At 54.9% G+C, this 13,912-nt stretch overlaps 1 protein-coding gene across 4 annotated transcripts in view; it reads left to right on the top strand.

Moving 5' to 3' along the window:
• Positions 1–2,559: 2,559 nt before the first annotated feature.
• Positions 2,560–13,912, top strand: part of FGFR1 (fibroblast growth factor receptor 1) — a 60,919-nt gene continuing 49,566 nt past the window's right edge. For 2 of the 4 annotated variants that reach the window (XM_065398236.1, XM_065398238.1), the window contains exons 1-2: positions 2,560–2,650; positions 11,781–11,795. In XM_065398236.1, the coding sequence (XP_065254308.1) occupies positions 2,560–2,650; positions 11,781–11,795 (106 nt within the window). The remainder of the gene's footprint in view (positions 2,651–11,780; positions 11,796–13,912) is intronic. The other 2 variants (XM_065398239.1, XM_065398240.1) reach the window with 1 other exon arrangement.

A 13,912-nucleotide genomic window follows, 5' to 3' on the forward strand; every position in this document is an offset into this window, starting at 1 on the left:
ATGCCATTGCAAAGTCAAGAGTGGCGCTTAGAAGGCAGGGCTTAGCCCTCTGTTTTAACCCCATTGTGGAGGGGGTTGGCCAGGGATGGCCGAGTGGGTCTGTGCTTTGGAGACTAGGATGGGGCCCAGTCATGAGTCTCTGAGCTGCCTGCGGGAAGACTTGGCACTGCGGGCAGGGCTGAGTAGAGGGCCTGGCAATGGGCCAGGAACCTGAGTGCTGGCACCCCAAACGCTTAAACTGGCGTGGTGCAGCCCATGGAGACTACAGGTCCCAGAATGCACTGCAGCCAGGCTGCTCATCTCAGGATAGGGTGACCAGATGTTCCAATTTTATAGGGACAGTCCCGATTTTGGGGGCTTTTTCTTATATAGGCTCCTATTACCCCCCCCCCCCCCAATCCCCTGTCCCGATTTTTTACACTTCTATCTGGTCACCCTATCTCAGGATGGGGCTTCGCAAGCTGGGAATGATCAGCCTCCATGCATTAAGGATGAGGGCTGTTGGGGAGCTCCGTGGGCTGCCTTTGGCTAGTCCCCCTTAGTGAGCCACCTCTTGGAAAGCTGTTGACACCAGCAGCTACAGGCTAATTCTCAACTGAGCAGAGGTGGTGGCTGTGGGGCTCTCAGCCTCCACTCGCTTAAGGGGGGTGGGGGGAGTAGACTCAGCCATTGTATGCTCCCAATTCACTCTCAGTCACAGGGGATACAATCTGTGGCCAAACGCAACCCTTGGCCCAGCCCTCACTGACCTCACCGGGAGCTGCTCTCGTTCACGGGAGGGCTGAACCGGGTCTTGTTTGAATACAGGGGCTGAACCTGTGTCGAGCCGCACAGCTTCCCAGCTGCCCAGATGCAGCACGGCTGCGCTCAGCTTTGTCTAGGCAAATTTCCACTTCCCCTGGTGTCTTCAGTCGTGACCCCAACTGTTGGTTTCAATTTGGTGGGTTTATGTGTGTGTTTCATTTTTAGAATCAAAACGTGTTTTTTAGCCCTTATCTGTCCAGACTGTCCTGCCCATCTCTGTGCTGCTAGGTGAGAGATCGAGAGATCTTCTCCACATGGTAACCTTAGGTTAGGAGCAAAAATGCTAATGGATGCAAATTAACCCGCTGGTTCCAGAAATCTGGGTTTTCCAATTCCAGTGAGCTGGAGACTAAACCATGGAAGTCAGATCCTGAAGCTCTCTGCTTCTTCACAACAAGCTAGGCATGTCACTCAGTGGAGATCAAATGCCATTTATTGGGAGAGTGCACATCGGTCGGGGGTGAATTGAAAGGCCTTGATGGGTCGTCCTGCAAAACCTGTGTTCACAGAGCTGTACACAGCAGAATCTCTTTCGCCTGAATAGAAGCGGGGATGCAAAGTTTGTTTGGTTTTGGCTAATGGGAAGCTTTGGATAAGAGGAGTTCAGATAAATTTGGTTCTGTTGTGTTACGTGTGTTTGTGCGCTTGCGCACACATCCCTCCCCTCCCCTCCCCCCCGGTTATGTCCCTGATTGGAGCTGGAGACTATTGAAGGACAGTTCCTATTCTGTTTTTCTTCAAGCCCTGCTCCAGCACACATGCGATTGCATGGGAATATCTGCTTTCGTTGCGTTACTGCTGGGTGGTGCTGGTGGGGTCACTTGTCTTGCACCCCAGTGGTGGGTGCAGATATATTTGGGTAAGTTTCTGAAGCTCCTGAATTGCTTTGAGATGAGAGATGCTATAGAAGCAAAAGATCTGGTGAGACTGTGACATAGGCAGGCCCTTTTAAAACTTGTGTGCTTCAAAATAAGCAATGAAAAACCAAAACTTTTCAGTTAGCAAATGCTGAAACTGGATATTTTGACAGGTTTTTCGGACCTTTTTCCAATGTTTGTTTGAGTCTGGAGGTTTGTCCAGACCCACCCTTTCTGCAGACAGTTTTGGTTTTGGCAAACTGGCATTTTTCGTTGAAAAATTCCCGAGCAGCTCTGGTGTGGAGCCCCTGCAGCCTTATTGCAGCCCAGGGGAAATGCACTTCTGAGAACTGGGTGGCTGCTTTGAGGTGCTGAAACATAGCTTTGGGTGCCTCGCTTTAGGCACCCAAATTTGGAAGTGCAGCCAACCCCTAGGTTCCCAGGGGAGTCCAGACTGAAACGTCACTGTTTATAGATTAGCTGTGAAGGTCACACACGCAGAGTGACTTTATTACTGCACGGTGGAGCTGTTCTCTTTTGTAGCATATGTCACCCACTGACAAAAAGAGCTGCAAACACTTGTATTTTAAATCAAAGAGAGGGCTAGAAATAGCAGCGACTTATCCCCATAGATTTTAACACAAACAGGTTTTTTTTTAAAATCCACGTCTGAGGCTGTTTAATTTGAGAGAGGATTTCCCATGTTCTCTGTTTGTCACTGCGCAGGGGCCGGAATTACTCCTGATCTAACTCTTCTTGTTTCCTGGTTGGCAGTTTGAAGGGACTGGAAGTTTGGAAGAGAAGATTAAGCGAGCCCCAGCTAGCAAGCCAGCAGTCTAGACGGGAATCCCCATGGAGTTCTGGAGCCCAGTTGCCAGCCAGTAGCTGTAGAACTGGGATGTTTACCTGGAGGTGCCTCCTCTTTTGGGCTGTGCTGGTCACAGCCACGCTGTGCACTGCAAGGCCAGCACCAACCCTGCCAGACCAAGGTAAGAGGAACCACACCCTTCTGCTCCTCTCATGTCTAGAGTCTCTCTGGCCGGAGTCAAGAGCTCCTGCTGCTAGTGAATAGAAATGTGACAGAAAGAGCCCTTTTAAGGGCAGGTTGCTGGGATAAGAGGCACGTCTGTTCGCAGCCCTCTTTTTTTGAGTTGCTGCTCCTGAATGGTTATAAGATATTGGGTGTCTCTGACTTTCTTATGAAACAAGCACAGCCTGTTTTGAAGTCCCGCAGTAGGAACACGATCAGCGAGTATGTTGGCTGTTGCAGTGAACGGTTTGTGCTTGTGCTAAGGGAAGACAGGCTTACCTGAGCCGAGAAGCTGCAAAAACGTCTCAGCAGCCGCCAGCTGGTGCTGGCTAGGAAACGGGAAGTATTGCCAAAGGAACGTCGCCATTCAGAACAAACAAAATAAGGGAACGTTTCTTAAAAAGGAGAAAAATTGAAAAGAAACTTTTTGGAAAAAAAAGGCCATTTTTCATCTGGAAAAAAATGTGTGCAATGAAAAATGTTGACCGGGTTGTTTCAAAGCTGATAGGGGTTCCCCCTTGTCTGCGGGACGGGAGAGCTGATTCTGTTTCATAGCAATCATTTCCCTCATTCTGATGAGCTGTAGTTGAGATCAGTGTGGTGACCTCCCCCATTATCGAACGAGACAGGTACCGGCCTTTCCTTGGCTAGTTGTTTTGAAGGATGCTGGGGAGTCCGCATTGAATGTCGGGGAGTCTGTGTTGTGGTGTTGGAATAACTCGTGGTAAACATCTCACTGACTTGTGGTCATGGCCCCGCTGGGTTCAGCAGGGGAATGCGCTAGCCTGCCCTCACCTGAGAACTGCGTTAGAGCTCTGGTCTGGGTCCTGGTGCTCGGTCTGGTCTCTACTGGCCATTAGTGTGTGTGATGAAAGCACCGTTCCGAAAAGGAGCAGACGTTGGAGATGTTGGGGAACTGGGGAACATTGCCCGTCGCTTGTTTGTGTGTCATGTGTCAGCCGGGTTGGCTGAGTTCCTGGCTTTTGCAGAAGCTCCTGATGCTGCCTAGGGCCCAGGCTCTGGTGGTTGTTCAGGGCTCCCAAGCTTTGCCAGCACTCTCACTGGGTTATAGCAGAGCGAGCGCTGACTCGGCCGGCTGCTGCAGCACGGGCTTCCCACAACCGAAGTGGCATTTTCCTGGGGCTAGAGACCAGGTCCCCCAAACTAGAGCTTCCCACTTGTCTCTAATCACCATTTCTTACTAAAGGGCATCTAATGTAGGGCTACCATATGTCCGGATTTCCCCGGACATGTCCGGCTTTTCGGTCTATAAATAGCCGTCCGGGGGGGATTTTTAAAAATCTAAAAATGTCCGGGATTTCCCCCCGGTTGGCTATTTATAGACAGAAAAGTGGCGGCCAAGCGCCGCTGGGCACCCAAAGCCCCTTCCCGGCTCCCCCCATCCCCTGCAGCCTTACCACGCTGTCCGGCCCCGCAGCTGTCTTCCCCCTCCTCCACTCCCCTGAACGCTCCGCCCATCTGCTCCTCCCCCGCCCCTGCTTCCCGCGAATCAGATCTTCGCGGGAAGTCTGAAAAGAAGCAGGGGCAAGCGGGAGGTAGCAGCAGGTAAGCTGGGGCGGGGAGGCGCGAGGAGGAGAGCTCCGGGGAGGCGCGGCCCTGGCCGAGCGGCTCCCTCCGGCCCGGGCTGAGCGGCGCCCGGCGGCCCCAGCGGCTCCGGCCCGGCTTGGGCCCCAGGGCGGCGGCCCCGGTTCTGGCCCCAGGGCGGCGGCCCCGGTTCCGGCCAAGCGCGCCAGCCCGGCACCGGCTGAGCACCCCCGGCCCGGCCCGGCTCGGGCCCCAGCAGCGCCGGCTCGGGCCCCAGCAGCGCCAGCCCCGGCTCCGGCCGAGCACCTCCGGCCCGGCCCCAAGCCCCGCAACCCCGGCCAGAGCTCCGGCCGGAGCGCAGCCCGATTCCTGGGCTCTTTAAAGCCGGCCCTGGTCAGGGGACAGGGAGGGGGGTTGGATGGGTCGGGAGTTGGGGGGGGCTGTCAGGGGGGCAGGGGTGTGGAGAGGAGTTGGGACAGTCAGGGACAGGGAGCAGGGGGGGTTAGATGGGTCTGGGGTTCTGGGGGGGCTGTCAGGGGGGCAGGGGTGTGGAGAGGGGTCGAGGCAGGCAGGTAGCAGAGGGGGTTGGATGGGTCGGGAGTTCTGCGGGTCCTGTCAGGGGGGCGGGGAGCAGTTGGATAGGGCATGGGAGTCCCCGGGGGTCTGTCTGGGGGCGGGGGTGTGAATATGGGGTGGGGGTGTGGATAAGGGTCGGGGCAGTCAGGGGACAGGTAGGGTCGTAGGGGGGCAGTGAGGGTGGGGGGTTCTCAGGAGGGGGCAGTCAGGGACAAGAAGCAGGGCGGCTTAGATAGGGGGTGGGGTCCTAGGGGGCAGTTAGTGGCAGGGGTCCCAGGAGGGGGCAGTCAGGGGACAAGGAACGGGGGGGGGGTTGGGGGTTCTGAGGGGGGCAATCAGGGGGTGGGAAGTGGGAGGGAGTGGATGGGGGCGGGGCAGGGGTGGGGCTAGAGCAGGGCTCCTCCCCCCCAGTGTCCTCTTTTTTGCTTGTGGAAATATGGTAACCCTATCTAATGGGTTTGGCTCACAGGCAACTCTGCTGTGACCAGTTACAACCCCTCCCCTGTTCTTTGCCAGGAGCTGCGAACGAGACCCATGGGAACCTGCCTCTCCCTGGCTAGGCTGGGAGGTTTTTGTTTCCCTTCTACCCCTGTAATTTTCTGTAACCCGGTGGCATGTTGAGGTGTAATGGCCACGTATTAACGGGCCTGGCCCAATGCCAGCCTGGGCACTGCAGGCAGCCCCCAAACATCGAGTAACGCTATAGCATTTCAAAGCCTCGGTTTTCCCCACGGTGAGGCAGAGAATAAACAGACTAGTCACCAACGCACAGGCTTTCTGACTTACTGCGTCTTGGCATGAACTACACAAGAATGTTCTGTGGGGCATTTCTGTGTTTAGGACTCATTGTTCCTCCTCCCCACTAGTCCTCTTCCTCCCCCCAAAACCCCAAGGTATTGTGTGCTTGGCATCCATTTCATGTGCCTACCATGCCCCAGGATAAAGAGCAGAACTCCCAGTGCTGCTGATTCTCTGCAGTGATTAGTGGGTTTGTCTGTCTGTGGCTGATGGCCGGGAGGGGAGGAACGGGGCTGTAACCAGATGGTGGCTGTTGTTTGCGGGAGAGTATCCAGCCCTCCCGCTCCCTAGGGGAACACAGCAATGCTGGAATGGTCAGGACGACGTGAAGTGTATGGTACCCGCAAGTGAGCTGTGTTGGTGAATAAGGCTGGGATTTTCTCACTGAATTTCAATGGGATTTGGGTGCCTAACCCCCTTTGGCTGCTTTGCAAATCCCAGCCTAGCATGAACAGCCGTGGTGCACTGGCTAGCATACCGATTTCGGCACCAATGTGTCCCAGTGATGGGAGCTCTAGAATGCTACAGAGAGAGATACTGACAACAGTCGTGCATGGTAATGGCCTCAACCTTTCCTTACAGGGTGATGCAAGCCAAGGAGCTGGCATCCTGGCACTCCCATCCCCGTACTGCCTTCCAGACAGTAGTAACTGGCTCTGGAGCCAGAGGCCACCCTTGCTGCCTCAGCACAGAGCCCAGAGGTGCCACAAACCATGGCAAACTTTGAGCTCTCCTCTTGGCATTTTAACTTCCTTTGCTTTTTTTCCCCACACCAATATGCACTTGTCTTGAATAAACAGGGTTCTGCTTAGAAAGCCGCCCGTCCCCTGAGACGTTTCCTAGAGAGCTTTGGAATATGATTGAAACTCCCCCAGGCGTGTGAGGGGTGGCCAGGACTGGCTCTCCTTAGTCCCAGAGACAAGCCGTGCGCCTGACTCCATGGGGCGTGGAGACCGTGACAGTACATGGGATGTAGCTTGCTGGGTTTGGAGTGACCGGGCTGTGTTGGGAATCAGACTGGCTGTTGCATTATGAGGGTACGGCAGGAGGCTGGGAGATGGGCTTCTTAACTTCTGAGAGCTTAATGAGGATTCCAGGACAGACTCCCCTTCCCCTTCCCCTGCCCCAGTCTGCTCCATTGTCTTCAGATGCTCTTGAGCTGCAGTTTAGTCAGAGCAAGCGACTAGCAAATGGGCACCGAGCTTTAGCCTTTCCCGGTACCACCTGCACAGCTACGTTGACACAGCCATGGTGAGGAGCCCTGCTGGGGGCAGAGTCTGTCATTTGGCACCCACTCGGAGGCTGTGCACAGAGAAAACCATTCTCTGTTCATGTGGACTCCGCGTTGGGAAGTGATTGTACCTAGCCTGGTCCTGCTCCCAGTGCGGATGGACCCTCAAATATCCGGTAGGAGAGGATCAGTAAGATCCACATGTACATACATTATACCTGCCTTTTGCACTGCTCTCTGCCAGGAGGGGGTTTGTACAGCCTGAGTAGATTGTTTGGAAAGCCTGCTCTCCTCCAGGCTGGCGTCACTTCCAGGGTCTAACCAGGGAGGTGCATTCAGGCAGTGTAGGATAGCTCTTGGGCGGAGGGAGGGCCCTGTGCTAAAGGCACAGGTAGGCAAATCGTGGCTGCAGCGGGAGCTGCTGAGTGCTCAGTGTTATGGATAACCAGGCCGCTTATTTAGGTGCCAAAGGAGGACTTGGGAACCTAACTTTAGGCATCCATTTGAACAACAACAGCAGGTCCCTGGGTTCTATCTCCAGCTCCTTCCCTGGGTCAGTGCTTAGTGCTGAGCAGGTCCCCTCCCCTCTGTGTGTCTGGATCCCTGCCTAGTGCCCAGCGGAGCTGAGGCTGAGCTCAGGAAGTCTGTGGAACGCTTTGGATCCAGTGGGGTCTCACTGCTGCTGTCCTGTGCAAGGCCGCGGTGGCAGCTACCCGGTTCTCCGCTAACAGGCCAGGAAGGAGATGGGTCCCGATCATTTTCTCCCTTTTTAGTTTGTGTTTTTGAAGCAGCTGCCCAGGCTGTGGGCGCTGGTGGGTGGAGCTGGCTGGGCCTGCTGCGGGAGGAGACTCTTCCACTCTCGTTTCCTTCCTGTGCCCACAGGCCATGTGCCGGGTTGCCAGCCCCACAGCCACTGTCCTCTCACCCTGCAGGAAGCAGCTGGGCAGGCCAGGGTGTGCCAGGCCCATGGCAAACGGCGAGTGTTAATGGTGAGAAAATGGGTGACAGGCAGGCAACTGAATTGTTTATTTTTTAACTAGTGCGGTGTTTTGCGGGCCTGGTAGGTGCCACCTGGGGAGCAGCGAGTGACTGCACTTGAGTCCCATTCATTGCAAAGGCAGCAGCTTTTCTGGACTCCGTTTTTTATGTTTATAGGGTTTCAGTTTACATCTGTTTTAGAGGCATCGACACTCCCTTCTCGGAGATGTAATAATCCCCAGGGCTGGTGCTGGGAGAGCAGCTTCTGCTATAGCAGGAGAGAAAGGTTTTTAAGTCTCCAACCCTCCTCCTCGTTGAGTCTGGTGAAATTCTGCCTTTGTCAGGGCTCCCGCCAGTTACTGAAAAATCTGCAGCAAATAAAATCTTAATGGGCACTTACTGCCTTTTATAGTTCCCTAAATTTGGAGGTGGTAAAACATCTAGTTAAAGGGGAAAGTCCAGGTATTTCCATGAGCAGGTTCGGTCTCCCTCACAAAGCCTGTCTTTGTCTTCAGGTTAAATGAAAACCTGCAGAAACTCACAGAGGTTTATTTTCCCCAACATGTTAGTGTCGTCCTCCACCATTTACACTCCCGGTCTGAAGTCTGTCTAATCCGTGTGTCCAGCGTATGCCTAAAGCTCCTCCCTCACTCCCAGGGGTTTTGTACTGTGCCTGTCACTGTGGTATCAAGCACTGTCCAATTCAGAAGCACAGACCCAGGAATAGGACCCAGATCTCCAGAGTCCCAGTCCAGTGCCTGATCCTCCTGCCCATCCATCCTCTCTTGAGCATGCCCACAGGGGGCTATTGTTTTGCCTTTCCCCGGGGATATTTTGGAGTGTTTTTCCCCTTAGTATTTTAATCCTCTTTCCCTCTCCGACTCCTCCCTCCCTCCCTCTCGGGGTTTGTGCTTTCCTTAGGGCGGAGATTCTGCTAGTAGCATGTGAGCTGAGCTTTGCAAAGAATCACGCTGCCCTTTCCCCTCTAGGGTGACCAGATGTCCTGTTTTTATAGGGACAGTCCCGATTTTTGGGTCTTTTTCTTATATAGGCTCCTATTACACACACACACACACCCCGTCCTATTCCCCTCACCCCCTGAGGCTCTGTGCATTGCCCCGCATGCTGGCCCATGTCGAGGAGTTCAGCGATGGGCCTCAGGTCCCCCATAAGCGCTGGATACCTGGGCCACCCGCTGCTGAGAGAGCTGACTGTGCAAAGCGCTGGGTGCTGCTGGCTCGCTGCAGCATTGGCTCTCAGTGTCCAGATGGCCGGTCACTTTAAATCCAGCTGGACCAATGCTATGGGCTTTGCAGGGCATCGTGTCCGCCACTAGAACTGGGGCAGCACGAGTGCCCTGTGGCCAGCACTTCCATTGTATCCCCTCTCCCCTTGGCAGCAAGAAGGGTAGGCGTGTCCATTTTCTTCTGCAGACACTAGCCCAGCTGGCTAAAAGGCTAAGCTCCCCCAGCTCCACCTGCAAGGGCTCTCTTGAAGGGGGGCGGGGAGCATTATCTCGCTAGTGTCTGGCAGTGGGAGAGGAAGCCAATCTTCCAGCCTCGTTGTCTGGCTCTTCCCTGGAAAGCTGCCTGAGCACAGAGTTACAGCTCCTTCGCTCTTCCCCACGCCCTGCCAGGGGGTGTTTTTGGCGGGGGGTGGGGGTGGGGGGGAAAGTTCATCTTCGACCCCCCAGCTCAGAGCACAGAGGCCATGGATAATCTCCAGGCAGTGAGGCAGATGAAGCCCTTGCTGTGGGTGGTGGCACCTCCACAGATACGTTTCCCATAATCCCTGTTCCTTAACTCTGCAGTTCTAGCTCCGTCAGTGAGTGACCTGGAGCGGCAGGATGGCAGGATGTATTGGGGCTTAGGTGAGGGACAGCTCTGGGGCAAGCCAGCGCCAATGGGAACCGTAGTCACCTGGCTGTCTGCAGCGTGATGGTTCAGCTCCACAGCACATGCAATGGGAACCGTAACCAGTACCAGCAAGCCCCCTCCCCGCAGAGGCTATGACATCGCATGTTCTGGGATGGTGCCAGTGGAGTTCGTCTGCCCCCATCTGCCTGCAGTGCTTTCTGGGTGGGGTTTTGGCTCTCTGTGTTGTGCTCCCTCTGCATTTCTTTCCCATTAGATCCACTCCCACCCTGCCAGCCAGAGCCCTAAAGTCAACAAGCTGGAAGGAATTTCACAGGACAGTGGATGTTCGCAGAGGGAGTGGCTGGCACTGACCGGCTGGAGTCAAGTGAGACTCCTGCAGGGTGGCTTATGGGCCTGTCCAGGGCTGGCTCCCTTCAGGGGCTGGTGAGTTGCTCCAGAGCAGTTGGGGATGTTTCTGTTGGTGCAGAATTGCCCTACAACCCGGCAGGAGCGTCTTCGCGGGGCCGTGAGTCACGCTCTCCTCTCTCACACTGGTGTAAATCGCAGGGAGCACCAGGGACTTTTTGGAGTTGCCCTAGATACGCCCTGGGACAGAGAACAGTGACTCCCAGCTCTAGCTCTCCTGGCTGCTCTTTCTGACTGTGGTAGCTAGTTGGGTTCCCCTTAGCCTCAAGGTCTGGGGGGGGGGGGGGGGTGAGGGTCGGTCTCTGAGCCCAGCAGAGCTCAGCCAGCAGGTCCAGGAGGCCAGTTGAGGCAGGATGTAGCGAGTGATGGTTTGTGTCTGGTGCTGTGATTAATTGCTGAGCTCCGGGGGAAGAAGATGAGTGGGGGGAGCTATTATTGCGCAGTGCACGGCCAGAGGTCAGAGATCATATTTAGCAGCTGGGGCACTGTTTTTACAACGCGCAGTTCCCCCGAGGGAGGCAGAGGGATCAGGTTTATCCCAGCAGCTCCTCACTGGAGTCTTACAAACAACAGAAAAAGTTCCTCTGCCCTGCAGCAAAGCCTCCTGCGCTTGGACTGATGGCAGTGGACCCCTCGGAGGGGCTGGGGTACCGCAGCCACCCGCTCTGTAGGCTGCACAGAGACAGGGGAAGCACTTTAGTGCACTGGAAATGAACAGGAGAAGATTTATTGGGAAGGGACACCCCCAGCTATCTCAGCAGCTACCAGCATCCCAGAGAAGGCCTGCTCCCTCCAGGGCACACAGCTCACCATGTTCTCTGCTCTGGGGTCGAACTGTGCCCCCCCTCTCCAATTTTAATGGGGTGACAACTGGCATCTTATGGGATTTGCCTGGAACCAAAGCATTTAAGGGACAGTGAAATCCAGTTAGTATCTGGGCTGCGTCTAACCCCTCTGCTCACCACGTTGAAACAGGTAGAGAAATACAAGGATAATGAGCACCCAGGAGACAGACCCTGGGAAACAGCTTTCACCTGGGAAACAGTTTCCCCAGCTCCTGTCCTGGACTCTCCCCTCCCTGCCTGCAGCCTGGACCCCACCCTCTCTTCTCTGGGCTGCCATTCCAACACTTCACTGAGAAAGAAGGAATGGAGAGTCCTGATAAAAGATGAAGGGTCCTGCTCTCCTAGCAAACCCATCCTGGATCGCAGAGCAGTGCTGCTGAAGACACTCTGCCTTTCAGTGCCCCGTCCCAATGCAGCCTGGCCTGGCCAGAGCTGGTGAGAGGGGAAGCCTGGGCAAGCTTGTTAATGAACTTAGTGCAGGTAGCTTCTTTTGTGCTCCCGAGGAACTGAGAATATAAAACATAAGCTGTGTTGGGCTGGAGGGTTTCCAGGGAGTTCACTCAGCTTCTCCTCCCAGACTCTTAGTGCTTTGCAACCGGGAGCCTGTGGCTGTGAGTCAGTGCCGCAGCTCCTCTCTGCCCACAAGGCGCAGTGAGTCAGAGATGCAAGGGAGGAGATTCATGGTGTGTGTCATGGACCAAAAGGCACCTGCTATGAGCAATTAATTTTAAACCATTATAAATTGTAACAGCAAATAGCAGAGCATCCTCCCCGCTCCCAGGAGAGCCCAGAAAGAAGTCCCAGTTCCCTCCTTTCCCTGCAGTCTGAACAAAGCCCAGGGATGGAGCTGTAAGTGGAGAGGGTGCCTGCCTTTGGAAGTGGAGTGGAATTGCCTCAAGGGTTTTTAATCACTGATTTCCACCTCCCTCCCCTTCCTTGGTTACTGCTTGGCCTGTTCCTTTGGGCTAATTCCATTGTTCAGCTGGTGATGGGACCCAGGGATTTGGGGTGGGTTTGCTAGATTCTGAAGCCTGGATGAAATCCCATCTCTGCCTTGGTTGCATGGGCTCCACATGGTGAAATTTCCCCCCTGCCCAACTCCCTTCCACGGGCCTCTTGGCTTAATGATCAGCCTTCAATTACTCCCTTTTTAAGCCTGTCCAGGGGCTTTGGGAAACTGCTCCCGTCTGTTTGTTATGTAAAGTCCCACCATTTGCAAGTGCCAGTTGCATGGTTCCTTCCCTTCTGAATGTTCCTTCCCTCCTGAGTGTCAGCAGGCTGGGTGACTTTCTGCATTCGCACCCTACTGAGGAGAGGAGAGCTGGGGCCTTTCTGGGACACTGGGTTGCTGGGAACAGGCAGGTCTTCAAGGTCACTGCGGTGTCTCAGGAGGGCTGGCATCCCTCCTTCAGCCACATTCCTGACACTGGATCCCCACCTACCCGTGCAGTGCAGGCGGGACACGTTGCTGCAGCCCTTTGCCCAATATAAACATCAGGAGAACAAAGGCCTCACTGGGACACCCCCTCCAGTGCTGCACATTTCCAGTTCCCACCAGGTAAAGCTCTAGGCCCGGAGTTAATGTTTCACAGAAAAGCCATGAATTATTGCCCTAAAAGGATCCATCTCAGGGATCTTTAATGCTGCTCCTGCTTGCCAGGACCATAGCAAGTGCACAAAGGGGAGAGGAATGAAAGCGGCGCAGCCAGGGATTGCTGTGTCAGTCTCAGAGCTCAGTGCAAGCTTTTATTTTGAGTAGCTTCCTTCTCAAAAGGGTCCCAGCGGCTAGAGGGATCTGGAGGAGGATGCTCGCATCCCAGGGGAATGGTACAGGTTTATTCTGGCTGGCTTTGCAAAGACACTGAGATGCCTGTTAATTAAATGCTGCTTCATCTCATACAAAATGTAGGAATCCCAGGAGGACAAGAGTATTAACTTCCTTCCCCCAGGGATTGTGGAGGCACCACTGTTTTGAGGCACGTTGATTTTATGAATGTTTATAAACGTCCATCAAACTCTCTTCTTCTGGGCCTAATGTGCGAACAGCTGCCACATTCCTCCCCAGAGGTGGCAACATTTCAGTGGTGGGTGAGACATCACCAGGCTGAGTGAATGAACATCCATGAATTGCTGTGAGGCCGTGGGTGGGGAAGATGCTGCAACAGGAAAAGGTGGGAAGTTGTTTCTGCTGTTTGGTGCTGCATAGACGGGGTCTTTTCATACTTCAACTGGTTTCCAGAGATAATGGATACATCCCAGAGGGCTTTCCCCTGCTGTGGAGAGGAACAAGCTGCCATGGCACCAGAGTTAAATGTGCTCGGGGTTGAATATCCTCCCGCCCTGGTTACCAATCACCCTCTCCACACTGGGCATGTGTCTCTCCTCCTCTCAAGAGGGAGCCACTTTGGTTTTGGTTCCTCGTGAGGCTCCATCCCTGGGACCCAGGGGCTCCTGATCCCCAAGAGACAGAAGCTCCAGGTGATGAATGGAGCCCTCACGTCAGGAAGAGTGATGGCTGAAGCGTCCCAGTCCAGCTCAGCATCAGCCTGGGTAAACCAAAGGCTCCCTGGTGGGCTCAGGGGGCCGCAGCGCCTCTCCCCAGCGGTGTTGTCCAAGGGAGGTGGAGACTGATGGGGGTGGGGCTGCATTCCTTCCTTCCAACCTGGCCAGGCAGCAGTCCTTTGGGTTCACACTGCAGTGTGGGAAGCAGGGAGGCCATGTGAGGACGGGCAAGGCAGCATGGCACCTGGCAGGGCTGGGGCTGCAGAGAGGCGTCAGGAGGAATCTCAGCTATTCCACCCTCCGCTAGTTCCGTGCATGACCCGGCTGGTTACAGAAGGGGGCACTGGGTGTTGCCCTGTGATTTTGGGGGCGGGGGAGACCGACACGTTTCCCTCCCCTACCCCCAAAGCTGGGGGAGATTTGGGAATTCAGTGAGCAGCTAAGGCTGTGCTGGTGTCAGGCTG

The sequence above is a fragment of the Emys orbicularis genome, chromosome 2, assembly GCF_028017835.1.
Source record: "Emys orbicularis isolate rEmyOrb1 chromosome 2, rEmyOrb1.hap1, whole genome shotgun sequence".
Taxonomy (NCBI): Eukaryota; Metazoa; Chordata; order Testudines; family Emydidae; genus Emys; species Emys orbicularis.